The following is a 15125-nucleotide window of genomic DNA, read 5'->3' on the forward strand; positions in this document are numbered from 1 at the left end:
TCTAGCATTTTTTAAAGGAATGGGTGCTGTATCTTGTCAAAAGAATCTTTCTACATTCTTTTTTATATGCTCATTCTTCCAGTCTATTTCCTGACTTCAGACTTTATGTTAGAAGCAGGCCCTGTAAACTTCTGGAGGGAATGTCTGGGCTTAGCCTGCAACATCTTGGGTGCTCTTGTGGCTTTTCTTAGGGTATTGAATGCTGTATTATCCCAGGATTTCAGAGACAGCACAGGCCGAAGGTTCGAAAGCTTTCATTGTTCCCAAAGTAGTCTGATCCAGGCCAACATTGATCACAGTCCTCCTCACCTGAGTTCTACAAGTTCCTAGTCTGGGTTGGGGTCTAAGCAATACATCTATAGACCTGCCTCTGGTGCAGTTCTAGTGGACCATAAGCTCCTCAAATGCAGGCTGTGTTTTGCCTTTCTCTGTACCTCTGGTGCTTAGCACAGTGTGTGGCACATAGTAGGCACTTAATAAATTGCTTTTTACTTGTGGACTGCCGATGGACCCAGCTAACATCATACAATGGGAAAGCTCTGATGGTTCAGAGTGACCTAATTATAGGCTTTTTTTTTTTTTTTGGTCTGAGATTCCTTCCCTGATTATGCCCCTGCAGGCTTCAGACTTGGCTGGGGGATAAAACTGAGACCTTGCTCTGCTTTGGGGGCTAGAATCACATAGTGGCTACTTGCTTCTGAACTTACTTCTTGCCCAGTACCCAACCTAAGGCCTGGGACTTCTACTTATTTAGTGAATGTCAACCTTAGGCACAGTTTGTCCTAGATATGTGACCCAGAACTGCATAGTAAGCAACAGAACTAATAGTTGGTCCCTGTTCTTTCATCCTGCATGAGGTTGGGCCCTTTTGTATTAATCTGAAAACTCTTCCTGCAGTGGTCCACGTTTTAGGTCCTCTTTTACTAGCTGCACATGAATGATCTGTGCAGAATTTTCCTGGCTAGCCCTGTCTCTAGTTTCCATACATCTGTCTGTCTCTGCTATGCCACTCTAGGCTGGAAAGATGACCCACTATGATTTTTTTCTTGGAATTCCAAAACAGGACTCATTCTTATGCATTTTCTAGGTCTTTGTAAGGAGTTGTGGTAGTGAGCTAGACCACACTTTTTCTAGCTACTCCTCAAACTTGGCTCTGCCTCCTCAATGTGTCTTTGTGTACAACTCCCCACAAAAAAAAAAAATGTGCTCATATATATTAGCTTTTATTACTTTAAAGTCCCAAATCATATTTGACCTAAAACAGTATTACCAAGCTTGAGAGTACCCATTTTATTCATCTGAGTAACTTTTGTACTGGAGCAGCTAGGTGGTGCAGTGGATAGAGCAGGCAGCCTAGAGACAGGAAGAACTGAGTTCAAATCCAGCCTCAAACACTTGCTAACTGTGTGACCTCTTTGCCTCAGTTTCCTCATCTGTACAATGAGCCAGTAAGGGAAATAGCAAACCACTCCAGTATCTTTGCCAAGAAAACTCCAAATGGGATCATGAAGAGTGGGACACAACTGAAACATAATAACCTTTCTAAACTTTTGTACTGCTTCCAAAGCTCAAATCCATAAATTTCAAAGAGCCCTAAAGGTAATTCCACAATTTTTTTAAGTAAATGGCCACATTCCTGGAAATGTGTCTAACTTCTGAAAGTGTCTATGCTGAAGGGAACAACAGTCGATTTAGATACCTAAGTGCTGATCTACTTGTTGAAAAAAAATGAGGGGGCAGCTAGGTGGCACAGTAGATAGAGCACTGGCCCTGGAGTGAGGAGTACCTGAGTTCAAATCCGGCCTCAAACACTTAACACACACTTACTAGCTGTGTTACCCTGGGCAAGTCACTTAACTCCAACTGCCTCACTAAAAAAAAAAAAATGAGCTTCAAGTCATCCTTCTCATTTCTCAATTCCTCAGAACTAGTATTTCTTGAGAATATGAAACTTCTCTGCAGTCTCATGAGATGCGCATTTCAAGCATCTAGGATAAATTTCTATTTTGTCTGAATTTTGTTGTTGTTCTATTTTGTTTGAATTTTAAGCCACTCCATATGTATTGAAATATAGGGATTCAACAACAAAAATAAAAGCATGGAAACCCCCCCACACACACGCACACACACAAAATAAGCTGTTAAGTTTGTACTATGTTATCATGGAGAAATAAGTAGAATATTTTGAATCACCAGATAAAATAGTGCTATTCATTAATGATTTTAACATTCATTTTTATAAATATTTGCATAGATACACTAAAAATGAGGAATAAGTTTGATTGTATCTGGCTATGTCTGAAATATAAAGAGCAAATATGAAAATAATAAGTGACATTATATAGCGATTTGTTTGCAAAGTCCATTACAAACACTGTCTTCAGAGATGCTCATAAGAGTCTTGTAAGAGAGATATTATAGCTATTACTATGTCCCCATTTTAATAAATGAGGAAATTGGGACTCAGAGGTTAAGTGCCTTGTCCATTATCATATGTGTGACTAATAAAGAGGTGGGATTCAAACCCAGGTCCCTCCCAACTCCAAATATCACAGTGCTCTCACACCACATGGTTTCTTATGATGACCCACCCACCCCAAATGCAAAAAGAAGACCTCATGTCAAAGAATTAAACATTTTGACACCAGGAGAACATCCATGAATAAACGTCCAAATCTACTACAATGAATGTCCGAATCTATTACACAGAAGACCGGCATTCAATTCAATAAATATTTGCTGAACACCCAAGCTCCATGAGTAATGTTTAGGATATTGATCAGAACATAAGCTGTCATTTTTATCTGAGCACCTACTATTTTTTCACTTGAAAAGCACACTTACGTGTAGATGTTGTAGATCGTCTGTGGGAGAGAAAGGAAAACGCTGCAAGCTGGAAAACAGACAGAAGATTTATGAATGGTCATTTATTATGAAGCTCCCATAAGAACAAGCCTGTATTGCAGTGATAATAATGGAAGTACTCTACTATCTGACAAGGAAATTCAAAGATGGCTTCCATTGCCGGCTTCCTGAATAACTGAAGTAAAGCAGCATTGGAAATGATGCCAGGTAGCAAATGTTTTGAGTGCAATGGTTTTTAAATTAGTTGCCCATTTTTCCTTGCAATGAACACACATGTCAAGAGTTGAAATTTCCTCCCCACCCCAAAAACAAGGATAGATTGCTGTCAAAATTTTGCATTCACCCAAGTTTACCCAAGGGTGATTCTGAATTTCAAATACTAACAATAACAACAACAATAATAAAGAGCTAACATTTCTACAAGGTGCTTTAAAAGTGTTCACTCATTTGGTCCTTACAACAACCTTGTGAGGTAGGTAGGTCTCTTATTGAGGATCATGACATGCCAGGTGACACAGCTAGTAAATATTTGAGGAAGGATTTGAACTTAAGTCTTCCTGATTCGAGTCCAGAACTCTATCTGCCTTGCCACGTAGCTCCCTCTATGAATGATGGCCAAACTCTTGTAAACAACAAACACCTGTATCAGATGACTGCCAAACAATGGATAAGATCTGAAAAATTTTCTTAAAATAGCTGACATTTAAAAAAAAATAGCTGACATTTTGAAATTCATGTTAATCCAGAACTTTGAGGTAGGTCTACTTCAATAGACCTGAGATCTCATCCATGTGACATCTCTCCATCCTGACCTACTCCCAGCTTCTCACTGGGTTCTTCTTGTTCATTTACCCCACTGATGCTCCACAGCAGATTCTGTCCAATAGGCCAAAGAGCTTCCTTGAGATCTTTTAACATTCCATGGCTTTCTGTTATCCTTCACTCTTAGTATACCACCACCTCCAATTCAGATCATACATCCTCAATGATGTGTTACTTGCATGTAGGTCATCATTGGAAGGGCAGCTAGATGGCACAGTGGTAGAGTACCAGTCCTGGAGTCAGGAGGACCTGAGTTCAAATTTGACTTCAGACACTTATTAGCTGTGTGACCTGAACAAGTAACTTAACCCTGTTTGCCTCAGGTTCCTCATCTATAAAATGAGCTGGAGAAGGAAATGGCAAACCACTCCCGTATCTTTGCCAAGAAAACCCTAAATAGGATCACAGAGAATTGAACATGACTAAAACAACTCCACAACAACAACAAAATCATTAGAAATAACACTGCAACCTTCTTGTGCCACTGACCTAAGGGTCAGCCATGATTTTGATAATTCAGGAACTGTGTGTGGTGTTTCAAGATTCACAGACATATAGCATCACCCAGGGAACATTTGTATTTATTTTTAAAATAAGAAAAAAAAGAAAAGATAGGTTTTTGTGCCAGGAAGCAGCTTGGGAGCATTAAAAGTACTGCATAATTTCCCAACTGTAATCGCCTACTCTCTTCCTCTTATTTAATTCTGGGCTCAACTCACTGTCCATCTGCCTATGCATTGATGGACTAATTAGATGGACTTGCCTTCCAAGGACACATTACAGAATGGCCAATCAACATTTTTCATACATTTAGCTTTCCCTGGATGGACTATTAGGCCTTAGCTCTTTTGAGTAATTAGGGATCCTATTGAACAAGCCCTGTGCCATTTGGGCTTAGATGGAATTAGCAAAGTATCATTTACAAACAGGTGACATTGGTGATAAAAGTATCATCCCTATTTTGCACAGGAGGATTGGAAGTTCAGAGTAATAAAGTGGTCACTGAATAGGATCAACAATTCAGAAACTAGTCCATTATTCTGTGATCAGGACAGTACAAATTCAATTCAATTCAATTTTAAAAGACTGATATTAGCCTGATTTTCAGCATCAAGAGAAGAAAACAAAAAAGTCAAACCAAGTATATCATAGAATTGTTTAGTTCCAGCCTCTAATTTTACAAATGAGGAAACTGAGTCAAAATGGTCCCGTATCATACAATGAATTAGTTTGAACCTGAATGTTTTGATAGAACTCTATAATTCTTTGCACTACGCCACATGGCTTTAAATTTCTCTAAAAATAATGACCAAATTTATGTTTCATATCTTTCCAGATGAGAAATGGAGTGCATTATTAATCAAGGGGTTAATGTTTTAGCCCTGTAAAGTTGGAGCATGAACTGATAATCGTTTCCTCTATTGGTTCTACAATGGCAAATGATGGAAAAGCACTTATGTGCAAATTCAACTGAGTTATACATTTATGTCATGGCAGCCTTTTCCCTATTAAATGAATTTGCATTAGACCTAAAAAGTCCAGATTGCTTTGTCTGTGTTGACATTTTGTTCCAAATCTTCCTGACAGAACTTTGCCCTTAGGAACTGGATGTGATTAGGTGTGATACAAATTCAGTTCTTCCCTGTTCTACTGACCTATCCAGCAAATATGTGTTAGGAAGATGAAGTGATGGAAATTAGAGATTTCCTGAAATAATAAAGTGATCTACATACGTTAGAGGATGACCTATTTTAATCTCCTTGATGTGAAACTTTATCATTTAGGAGGACTTAGTGGAGAGGAAAAAAATGGAAAACAAGTATCATGAACTTGGAATGAATTGTACTAGAAGAAGCAGTTGGACCCCCATCCCCTGATGACTCTCTCTACTACAGGTCACCCAAGGGAATGATTCACATAGTCCATACTCAGGCAGGACAATGTTCTCATTTTTGACAAGGATTTCTTTGTAAACATTCTTACTTTATCCATCTTTCCCTCTCCTTTCCTGAAATGGAAAAACTCTCCCTAAAATAATGAAGCAGCCGAAAGGATTTGTAATCCAAAGAGGGAGCCTAAATATTCTCTTTTCTACTTGTATACATTCTCAAAATTACCGCTTGCTAGATTTTCTGAGTTTAATGAGCATTGCAGCTAAGCTATGTTTTCTATTAAAAAGAGGGGGAATTGAGACAGAAGTTCAATAAAATCTCAAGTAAAATATAGCCATTCTAACATCTGCATTAGATTAGAGGAGACACAAGACAAAACACTGACTCTTGAGGTTAAATCTAAATTTCCTGCTGCAGTTCTGAAGAGATTGAGAGTTTAGATCAAAAAGCCAACAAAGAAAAGCATGAAACATCTCAGAGTAGAATTCAAAAGTTATTAAATGGCAACAGTTGGTTATTTCTTTGAAGCATCAGTTTAGTTAGCAATTACCCACTGACCACAAACAACAATCAGTAGAAACTCTGCAATGTGTAAAATTCTTATTCCAACATGGTAGAGTCATACCTAAGGATCTGTGATTTTAAACCCCTGAGCGCCTTCTTTGAATCTGTAAATTTCATAAGGATAGTTAGGGTGGCTCCATGTATAGGGCACTGGACCTGGAGTCAGGAATACCTGAGTTCAAATCCAGATTTAAACACTTATTAGCTGTGTAACTCTGGGCCTCAGTAAAATGGGGATAATTACAGCCCCTACTTAGCAGGGTTGTTGTGAAGATAAAATGAGATAGTGTTTGTAAAACATTTTGCAAACCTTAAAGTAGTACATAAATTCTAGCTATTAATTACTATCAATGTAGGAACTTGATAAGTTTTCTACAGCTCTCCCCTAACATACTTATACCATCCTTGTGTTTCTCTCCTATATTTTCCTAGGATCTTTTCAGTCTCCACCTGGAGCTCACTGATTAAATATCATTGAAGGACTTCTCCTCCTACTGCCCAAGGGGAGAGAGAGACACAGAGACAGTGACAGAGAGAAACGAAGGGGTGAGGGGAGATCTCTTCCTCTCCTTCCAGATAAACTGCTTTGCTCCAGTGATACTTGAGTTTTCTGAGAATATTAAAAAAATTTTTTTTAAAAACAGCAAAAGGAAAAAACAACTTTAGAAACACAAGAAAATTAAAAATTAACCAAAAGAGAAAAGGAAATAAACCAAAAATAAAGCCATTGTTTTCCAAACAACAAGAAGCAATAACTAGAAAAGATAACAATACAAAATGATGTGAGCCTTACTGTTATAGGTACCTATGTTCTCTCCCTGCATTCTTCATATATTTGGCACCAGCAGGAGAAAGAAGTGCAGAACCTCAAGCAGAGCTTCAGGGTCTCTCAGTGGACCTCTTGCAGAATTTTAATCTAGTTTCATTGATGCCTTTCCTTTCTACATCACGTTCATTTCCAAATTTTAGATTGGTCCTACTCCTCTGATCGCTTCATTCCACATTGTTCGAATATGTGTGCACTCTTGGCACGACCGAAATGAGCATGTTATGTGTGTATATCGTGTATCTCCAATTAAAATCTAAGTTCCTCAAGGATTGGAACCATGGCTTTTACCTCTAGTCTATTTATTTCTCTTGAGCATCTAAGATAGCTTCAATGTAAATTTTCTTGACTGATGCTCTGAAAACCATTTTAAGGTCTTCAATTGATCATCTTGTCCATATAGATATTTCTTTCTAGAGGTTATATAACCAATGAGGGAATGTCTTTTGTCTTTCTTTTTATCCCCAGTGCTTAGCATAATGGGAATAATTAATAAATGCTCATTAACTTGACTTAACGAAAGGGTGACCAAATGCAGAGAAATCATGGCTAGGGGGATTCGCCCTTGGTACTTGCTGTTGCTAAGGAGATGGATCTTGGGGAGGAACCAAGAGGAAGGCTATCAGAACATTCTACTGCATCCAATTCAGTGCTTTAAAAATTCAATGAGGGGCAGCTAGGTGGCATAGTGGATAAAGCACCAGCCCTGGATTCTGGAGGACAAGTTCAAATCCGGCCTCAGACACTTGATGCTTACTAGCTGTGTGACCCTGGGCAAGTCACTTAACCCTCTTTGCCCCACCCCCAAAAAATATTCAATGAGCATCTTCTAGTGAAAAACCCATTCTTCCTATGTTAAAGACCTAGGGAACTATCTCAAAAATGTTCTAGATCTCAAGGAGTATTCTGGAAATCGAAGTTCTAGATACAAAAGGCTTTCAGTATTCCTTCCTGTTAAGAGATAGACAAGGGGGCAGCTAGGTGGTGCAGTGGATAAAGCACCGGTCCTGGATTCAGGAGAACCTGAGTTCAAATCTGGCCTCAGACACTTGACACTTACTAGCTGTGTGACCCTGAGCAAGTCACTTAAACCTCACTGCCCTGCGAAAATTAAAAGAGAGAATGAGAGAGAACATCATATACTGTGGTGGAAACAGTGGTTGACTTGAAATCAGGAGACCTGGGTTCTAATCTTGCTTCTGACACATTAGCTGTGTGATCCTGGGCAAATCACTACTCTCTCTGAATCTCAGTTTCCTATTCTGTTATTGTACTATAATATGACTACCTATATCCCAATGTTATTGGAAGGAAAGTGCTTTGTAAACTTTCAAGTGTTTTAGCAGTGTAAATTATTATCCTTTTGGCAGTCATTTTACTGCTAAAATGAGATCATGATTGTACATTAAAAGAACTATGTAGCTAAGAGCACTTAGAGCTGAAGTCTGGCACATAAAGCCCTCTGCTGAAAACTTGCGAAGAGCTATGAACAAGGATGAAGAGCTTTTCCTTTGAGCAAACAGGCTCATTCACATAGTATCAGCTGCTAACAAGTGTTCAGAAAAGGGACTTTACCTACCACTATCAAATACAATAGCCCGCCAGTCAGAAATTCTGGAAATGAAAAAAAGAGCTTATTTTTTTCCCTCAAAACCAGAGGGAAGATATTAATACATGGGAGGTATCTTGGTAAAGAGGAAAGGACACTGGATTTGGAGGCAAAGGACCTGGGCTAAATTATTGGCTCTGCTACTTACTAGCTGTGTGACTCTGAGCAAGACACTTAGTCACTCTGGGTCCCCAGTATCCTCATCCATAAAATGACAGTATTGGACTAGATGACCTCTAAGATCTCTTTCAGTTTTAAATATATGGTCCTCTGAGTAAATGTGGCAAGTATGCCATTCCAAGGGTAAGTTAATACACAGAAATAGAAATGCTAGGATCTATAGTATTCTGCATTATGAATTGATGACATTAATAATTTGTTGTTGTTGTTTAGTTGTCAGTTCTGTCTGACTCTTCATGACCCCATTTAGGGTTTTCTTGGCAAAGATACTAGAGTGGGGGCAGCTAGGTGGCGCAGTGGGTAGAGCACCGGCCCTGGATTCAGGAGGACCTGAGTTCAAATCTGGCCTTAGACACTTGACACTTACTAGCTGTGTGACTGTGGGCAAGTCACTTAACCCCAATTGCCTCACCAAAAAAAAATATATATTTTAGAGTGGTTTGCCATTTTCTTTTCCAGATCATTTTATAGATGAGGAAACAGGCAAACAGGGTTAAGTGACTTGCTCAGGGTCACAAAGCTATCAAGTGTCTGAGCCGAAATTCAAACTCAGGACCAGAACTTTACCAACCACACTACCTAGCTGCTCCCAACTGGATGAATTTGACATATCAAAAACAATGGGGAAGGTCACTCTAATTGTATGGTAACTTTGCTCTAAATAATGGAGATTTGGGGTAACTTCCAGATTAGCTGCTCAAACAGTCCATGTTTTGATGACTGATACAACGATCCTCTGAATTTTAGCAGTTTGGCCTCAAGCATGTACTAAAGGAGAAGGGATAGTGGTTATATAGTATTGGCAATCACAATAGGAAAATGTAGTCCAAAACCCTCCACACTCAGAATAGTACCACCTGACCAACATAGAGGAAAGAGTTCGGTGACTTCTGAATACAAAAGCTTTGTCAATCTTTTGTCCATTGCTAAGAAGGTGACTTCTCATTTTTGCCTTGTGCTGAATGTCAAGAACTCATTTTTTTTTTCATTACTGCTTTGTGAATAGTCAAGAGAGTGAATAACTAACATTTAAATATTATCTGTCAGTGACAGGATTTTTTCCAGTACTTGAACAATCACAATTAAGGAAAAAAAACACAAATAATTCAGCAATACTACAAATGAAAATGTATCATAAGGAACAAAAATACAATCACTCTGAAAACTAAGCCACCCTTCAACATCATTATGGGAAGAGAAGATTCCTCTAATGACACAAGGCTAAAGAAATATTAAGATTTGGGGGCAGCTGGGTGGCACAGTAGATAAAACACTGGCCCTGGATTCAGGAGTACCTGAGTTCAAATACGGCCTCAGACACTTAACACTTACTAGCTGTGTGGCCCTTGGCAAGTCACTTAACCCCAATTGCCTCACTAAAAAAAAAAAAAAAAAAAAAAAAAAAAGATTTGGGGGCAGCTAGGTGGCGCAGTGGATAAAACACAGGCCCTGGATTCAGGAGTACCTGAGTTGAAATACGGCCTTGGACACTTGACACTTACTAGCTATGTGACCCTGGGCAAGTCACTTAACCCCCATTGCCCCGCAAAAGATTCAAGAGGAAGAATGTCAAGGTTAGGCAATGTTGTGTTGCATATCCAAGACTGCAGGGGCATCCTATTTTTCCAAGTAATCATATGGTATTTTAAATTGACTTACTTAAATGGAAATAACCCCTGCTGAGAGAAGGATGTATAGACTTTACAAAAAAAGAATGTTGATTTTACTGATGAAAGAGTTGACTACAAGGAATTCATATTCTACCAAATGTGGAGTATCTCAGCATCCAATCTATATAATTTAGGTTAAAGCCCTTTTCTAATATCTTCTGCATTTGGATAGAATTTACCAAGTAATTGATACAACTTCCAGGATGGAACACAGTCCTACTGCTCATAGTAACTGTAGTCAAATGGTACGGTTTGATGGTAAATGTAATGGAGAGTACTTCTTAATTCAATTTTTAAAAATTCAGTAACAATTTCTCACTATGACCAAGCACAGTCATAACTAGTATTTCCTCCCCCAACCTGTTCTTAAGAGGTTGATTTTTTTAAACGGAAGAGTAAGATTTGACATTTTTCCCTAGTGAATTACCTTTTGTTAGATTTAAACTCAATGCTGCAGCTTCACAAGATCTTTTTTCAATTCTATTATTCAGTGTGTTAGCTGTCCCTCCTAGAATTGAATCACCTGCAGATTTTATTAAAATGTAATCTGTGGGGGCAGCTAGGCGGCGCAGTGGATAGAGCACCAGCCCTGGATTCAGGAGAACCTGAGTTCAAATCCAGCCTCAGACACCTAGCTGTGTGACCCTGGGCAAGTCACTTAGCTCCAATTGCCTCACTAAAAAAAAAAAAGTAATCTGTGCCTTTATTCATCTCATTATGAAATGTTCAATAGAACAGATTACAGGAGAAGAAATGATCAGATGGTTTTAAAAAGATTTGAAGGTATTAGTGGACTACAAGTTCAATAACAATAGCAATGGGATACAGAAGGCAAAAAAGCTAATGGTATCTAGGGCTACATTAGGAGAGTGATAGCTTCTAGAAGAAGAGGATTGGTGTAGTGTATAGGGAACTGGCCTTGGAGTCAGGAAGACCCAGAATCGAGTCTTGCTTTTGACACCATAATGATTGTATGACTGTGGGCAAGTAAGTTAGTCTATTCTTCCCTAATTGATTTGCTCTCACTCTCCCACTCTCCACAGTGGCTGTTCCAAATTATCCTGTCTTTCCTCAAGGATCCCTGGCTTGCCTTTCCTTCATGATCTCAGCAAAGAGTCTTGCATCATACTATATGAAAAATAACTGCATTAATTTGCCAAGATCTCTGATCTCACTCAGTAGTCTTAGCTCACCACATCCTCCTTGATTCTGCTCTCAGATGAAAATATCATCCTTCTTCTTGTCAAGACCAACCCCTCTACATGCAACTTTGATCCCATCCTCTCCGGTCTTCTCAGCAGATTGACCCTACTATTACCCCCACTCTCTATTACCTACAATCTCTTCCTAACTACTGGCTCCTTCCCAGTTGCCTACAAACACACACATGTCTTCCCCCATCCTTAAAACCCTTCATTCAATCATATTGTTCTCTATATGTAGAATATCCTTTTTTTTCTTCTCCACCTGTTGAATTCCTATCTGCATCCTAAGGACCACCAGGCTTTCCCATCTGTCCTGCAACTGAACATTCCTATATGTTGTGTGTTTCTATTAGAAAGTTAACCCCTTGAAAGCAGGGGCTGTCTTGCTTTTCAATTTGTATCTCCAACACTTTACACATAGTAAATGCTTTTTCATTTATTCATTTATCCCATAAAAACCCAACTCAAATAACTCATATTCCATGAAGCCTTCCCTGGTTTCTCCTCTCAGAAACGATTTCAATACTACTCCAGACATCACCCCAAACTTTGTTTTATATTGCTCTAATGTTCTCATCATGCAATACTATTTGTTACTGTGATCGATGTGTGTGTCCTATACCTCTATTAGATTGTAAGTTTCCTAAAGAAAGGGACCATGTCTCCTTTAAACTTTGCATATGTCTCCAGACTTTGCCATTATGCCTCAACTGCTCTCTCTCCCTCTCTGCCATCTCTTGCAGCCTCCTTCTTTCATTGGTGAGTTCCTCTCACTATTTTCATTTTGAGGAAGGGCCCAAACCAGCCACCCTTCATTTTCATGCTTCTTCATGTGTGCCTTTACCCTACTGCTTCAAAGCTCTACTTTTTGCATAAACTTCCCCCCATTAGAATGTAAGCACCTTGAGGACAGGGATTGTTGTTATTTTTGTCCCCAGTGTTTAGCATAATGCTCTGCACATAATAAATGCTTATTAAATTCTTAATCAATGCCTATTGACTCGACCTGACTTAACTAAAACCCCCAGTGCTCTTTAACCAATAGATGCTTAATTGATAGAATTTGTTGAATTAATGAGTGTTTCTAGCTATTTTAGGAAACATGATTCAACCAGCTCTTTTATTCACCTCCCAAGGCAAAACAGTATGTATACCTTCATTCCATTTAGTTACAACTTCTTTCTCTCTTTTTGCTTCATCTCTAGCAACTTAATTAAATGTCAGTATGACTCCAGTTCTCATAACAGGGTTTCTATTCCTTAGTCCTTGAGTAACTGCACAAGGTGAGAATATCAACATTTAATTTATAAACTAAAAATTGTGTCATTCTTGGTACCCTCTGTTCCTTGTCCCTGAAGAAGCAGAAAGGACAAATTCAGGACTGAGAACTAACATATTTTTGGCTATTTCATGGAATGTCATTAACAATAACAACAACAACAAATCATCACTCAAGGATGTCTGTTAGAGAAAATTTCAAGAAACTAGAATTACCTCCATTCCACAATGAGTAAATTCTACACTAAGACCTAAGTTGACTGTGCTCAGCAAACTTTTTATTACTTTTAGAAAGATGTGGGTTTGACTTTATCTCCTCCAAACCCTTCTGTTCAACTTCTTTTTTTCCTTCTCTTTTGTCCAAATTCTTAATGAGCTAGCTAAAAAATACCTACTAAGGGACACTAAAATGTCCAAATGTCAATCCCTTAGTGTAAGAGGAGAAATCCTAGATAATCAACACCCTAGATAATCATCTCAGAAATAAATGAAGCCCACTGGGGACCATATTTATTTGTCTATTAACAAATTCAATTGTCTTTTCTCTACGCAAATAGGACAATTAGCCCACTCCCCAAATGCTGAGAAATATGTAGAATGATTTGAAACCATTAAAATGATTAGCTCTGACTTCAGATGGGTAGGATAACTAAAAAGTGGTACAAATGAGAATTGGTTCTATTATCTTTCTTTGCCTTCCTAAGTCATAAAAACCAAGTTTCCAAAGCCAAAATATCTTCATTATGTAACTTTTTTAAAAATGCATTTATTGTGTTTATGCAAATGCAGGCAACCTCAGAAGGAATTAGTTTTCTATTACTTTTTTCCATTTGGTCAAGGCCCAGATGCTATTGATGGAATGAGGTGACCTAGGGTCTGGTTCTGACATTGATATTGATTATCTGTGTGAACTTAAGCAAATCACTTAGACTCCCTGAATATTCCTCATCTGTAAAATGTTAGAACTACACCATACATACACACACACACACAATATCTACGGTTCTCATACAGCTTTATGATTCTATGTGAGGATATGTGCACAGAGCAAAGAACTCTAGGAAGTAGACCAAGTCAAAATCCCACAACTAAATCAATTCATCTATCAATCAACAATATGCCAGACAGTATGGTGTAGGTGACCAGAGCACTACTCTTGGAGCTTCAATTCCTAGCTACTAGTTGCAACATATCCTAGCTGTGTGACCACAGGCACGACATTTACGTTCTTGTTGCCATAGGTACTTAAGAGTCTCTAAGACTAAAAGTTGTAGAGAAGGTGCCAAATCGGCTTGGGCAGAATGAGATTCCTCATCAAGGACATTACATTTACGAATGTTTACCAGGTCTAAACCCTATGCCAGGTATCATGCTAAGTGCTGAGGATATTAAAACAAATGTGAGACAGCCCCCGACCTCAAGAAGCTTACATTTTACTGGGGAATTTAACATGTTCACATGTGATTAAATAAAGGATACAAACAAACAAAATGCTGAGATGGATGTGGGAGAGACACTAAGAACTGGAGGAATCAGAGAAGACCTCTTGAACAAAAGCATTTGAGCTAAGCCAATGAAGGGTGTAACAGGCTTAAAGGTAAGGCAGAAGAGCATTTTAGGCATTATACACCTCTAGAGGCAAGGTAACTAATCTTTTGTTGATGGAAGCCTATACTTCTCATGTTAAAGCTTCACACTAGAGTCATACTCTTTGCCAGGCTCTTCCTAGGCTCTCTGATTTTGTGATATCCTAATTGGCTGTTCTTTCTCTATACACATTTGATCACATTTCCCTTGTCAGACTTGAAAACAAAAAAGCTCCAGTTTACTCAATAAATGCTGCTAGATGTCCAGGCTAAAAAGGAAACACTATTTTAGTGTTTAGTGCTTAGGAAAAGTCACTAAGAAAATGTCTGGATCATCACAGTGTCAGGAAAAGCAGCTTTTTTCATATTTCATATTTCATATTTATATTAGCTTGTAACTGGAATAAAATGTCACTCTTGTAAAATATTTAATGAGACACTACTTGGTGCCCCAAAACCTCAAATTCTTGTCAATGTTAAACAATTTAACCTGAAATTAAGTTTCTTTCTGTGTTTATTTTTTTCAAGGTTCAGGATAAAGCAAATCATTTATGAAATGGAGATTTAGGGCTGCCCTTGGAATGAAAAAGTAATGTTCTGTTAGTTGGCACTTAGAATCTTTTATAAG

At 38.4% G+C, this 15125-nt stretch overlaps 1 protein-coding gene across 1 annotated transcript in view; it reads right to left on the reverse strand.

Moving 5' to 3' along the window:
* The window catches only part of LOC122748048 (ethanolaminephosphotransferase 1-like), a 166027-nt gene that overhangs the window by 13064 nt on the left and 137838 nt on the right, over nucleotides 1–15125 (reverse strand). The window contains exon 9 of the mRNA XM_043993781.1: nucleotides 2845–2893. Coding sequence (XP_043849716.1) covers nucleotides 2845–2893 — 49 coding nt within the window. The remainder of the gene's footprint in view (nucleotides 1–2844; nucleotides 2894–15125) is intronic.

Source organism: Dromiciops gliroides, chromosome 1 (genome assembly GCF_019393635.1).
Source record: "Dromiciops gliroides isolate mDroGli1 chromosome 1, mDroGli1.pri, whole genome shotgun sequence".
NCBI classification, from domain to species: Eukaryota; Metazoa; Chordata; class Mammalia; order Microbiotheria; family Microbiotheriidae; genus Dromiciops; species Dromiciops gliroides.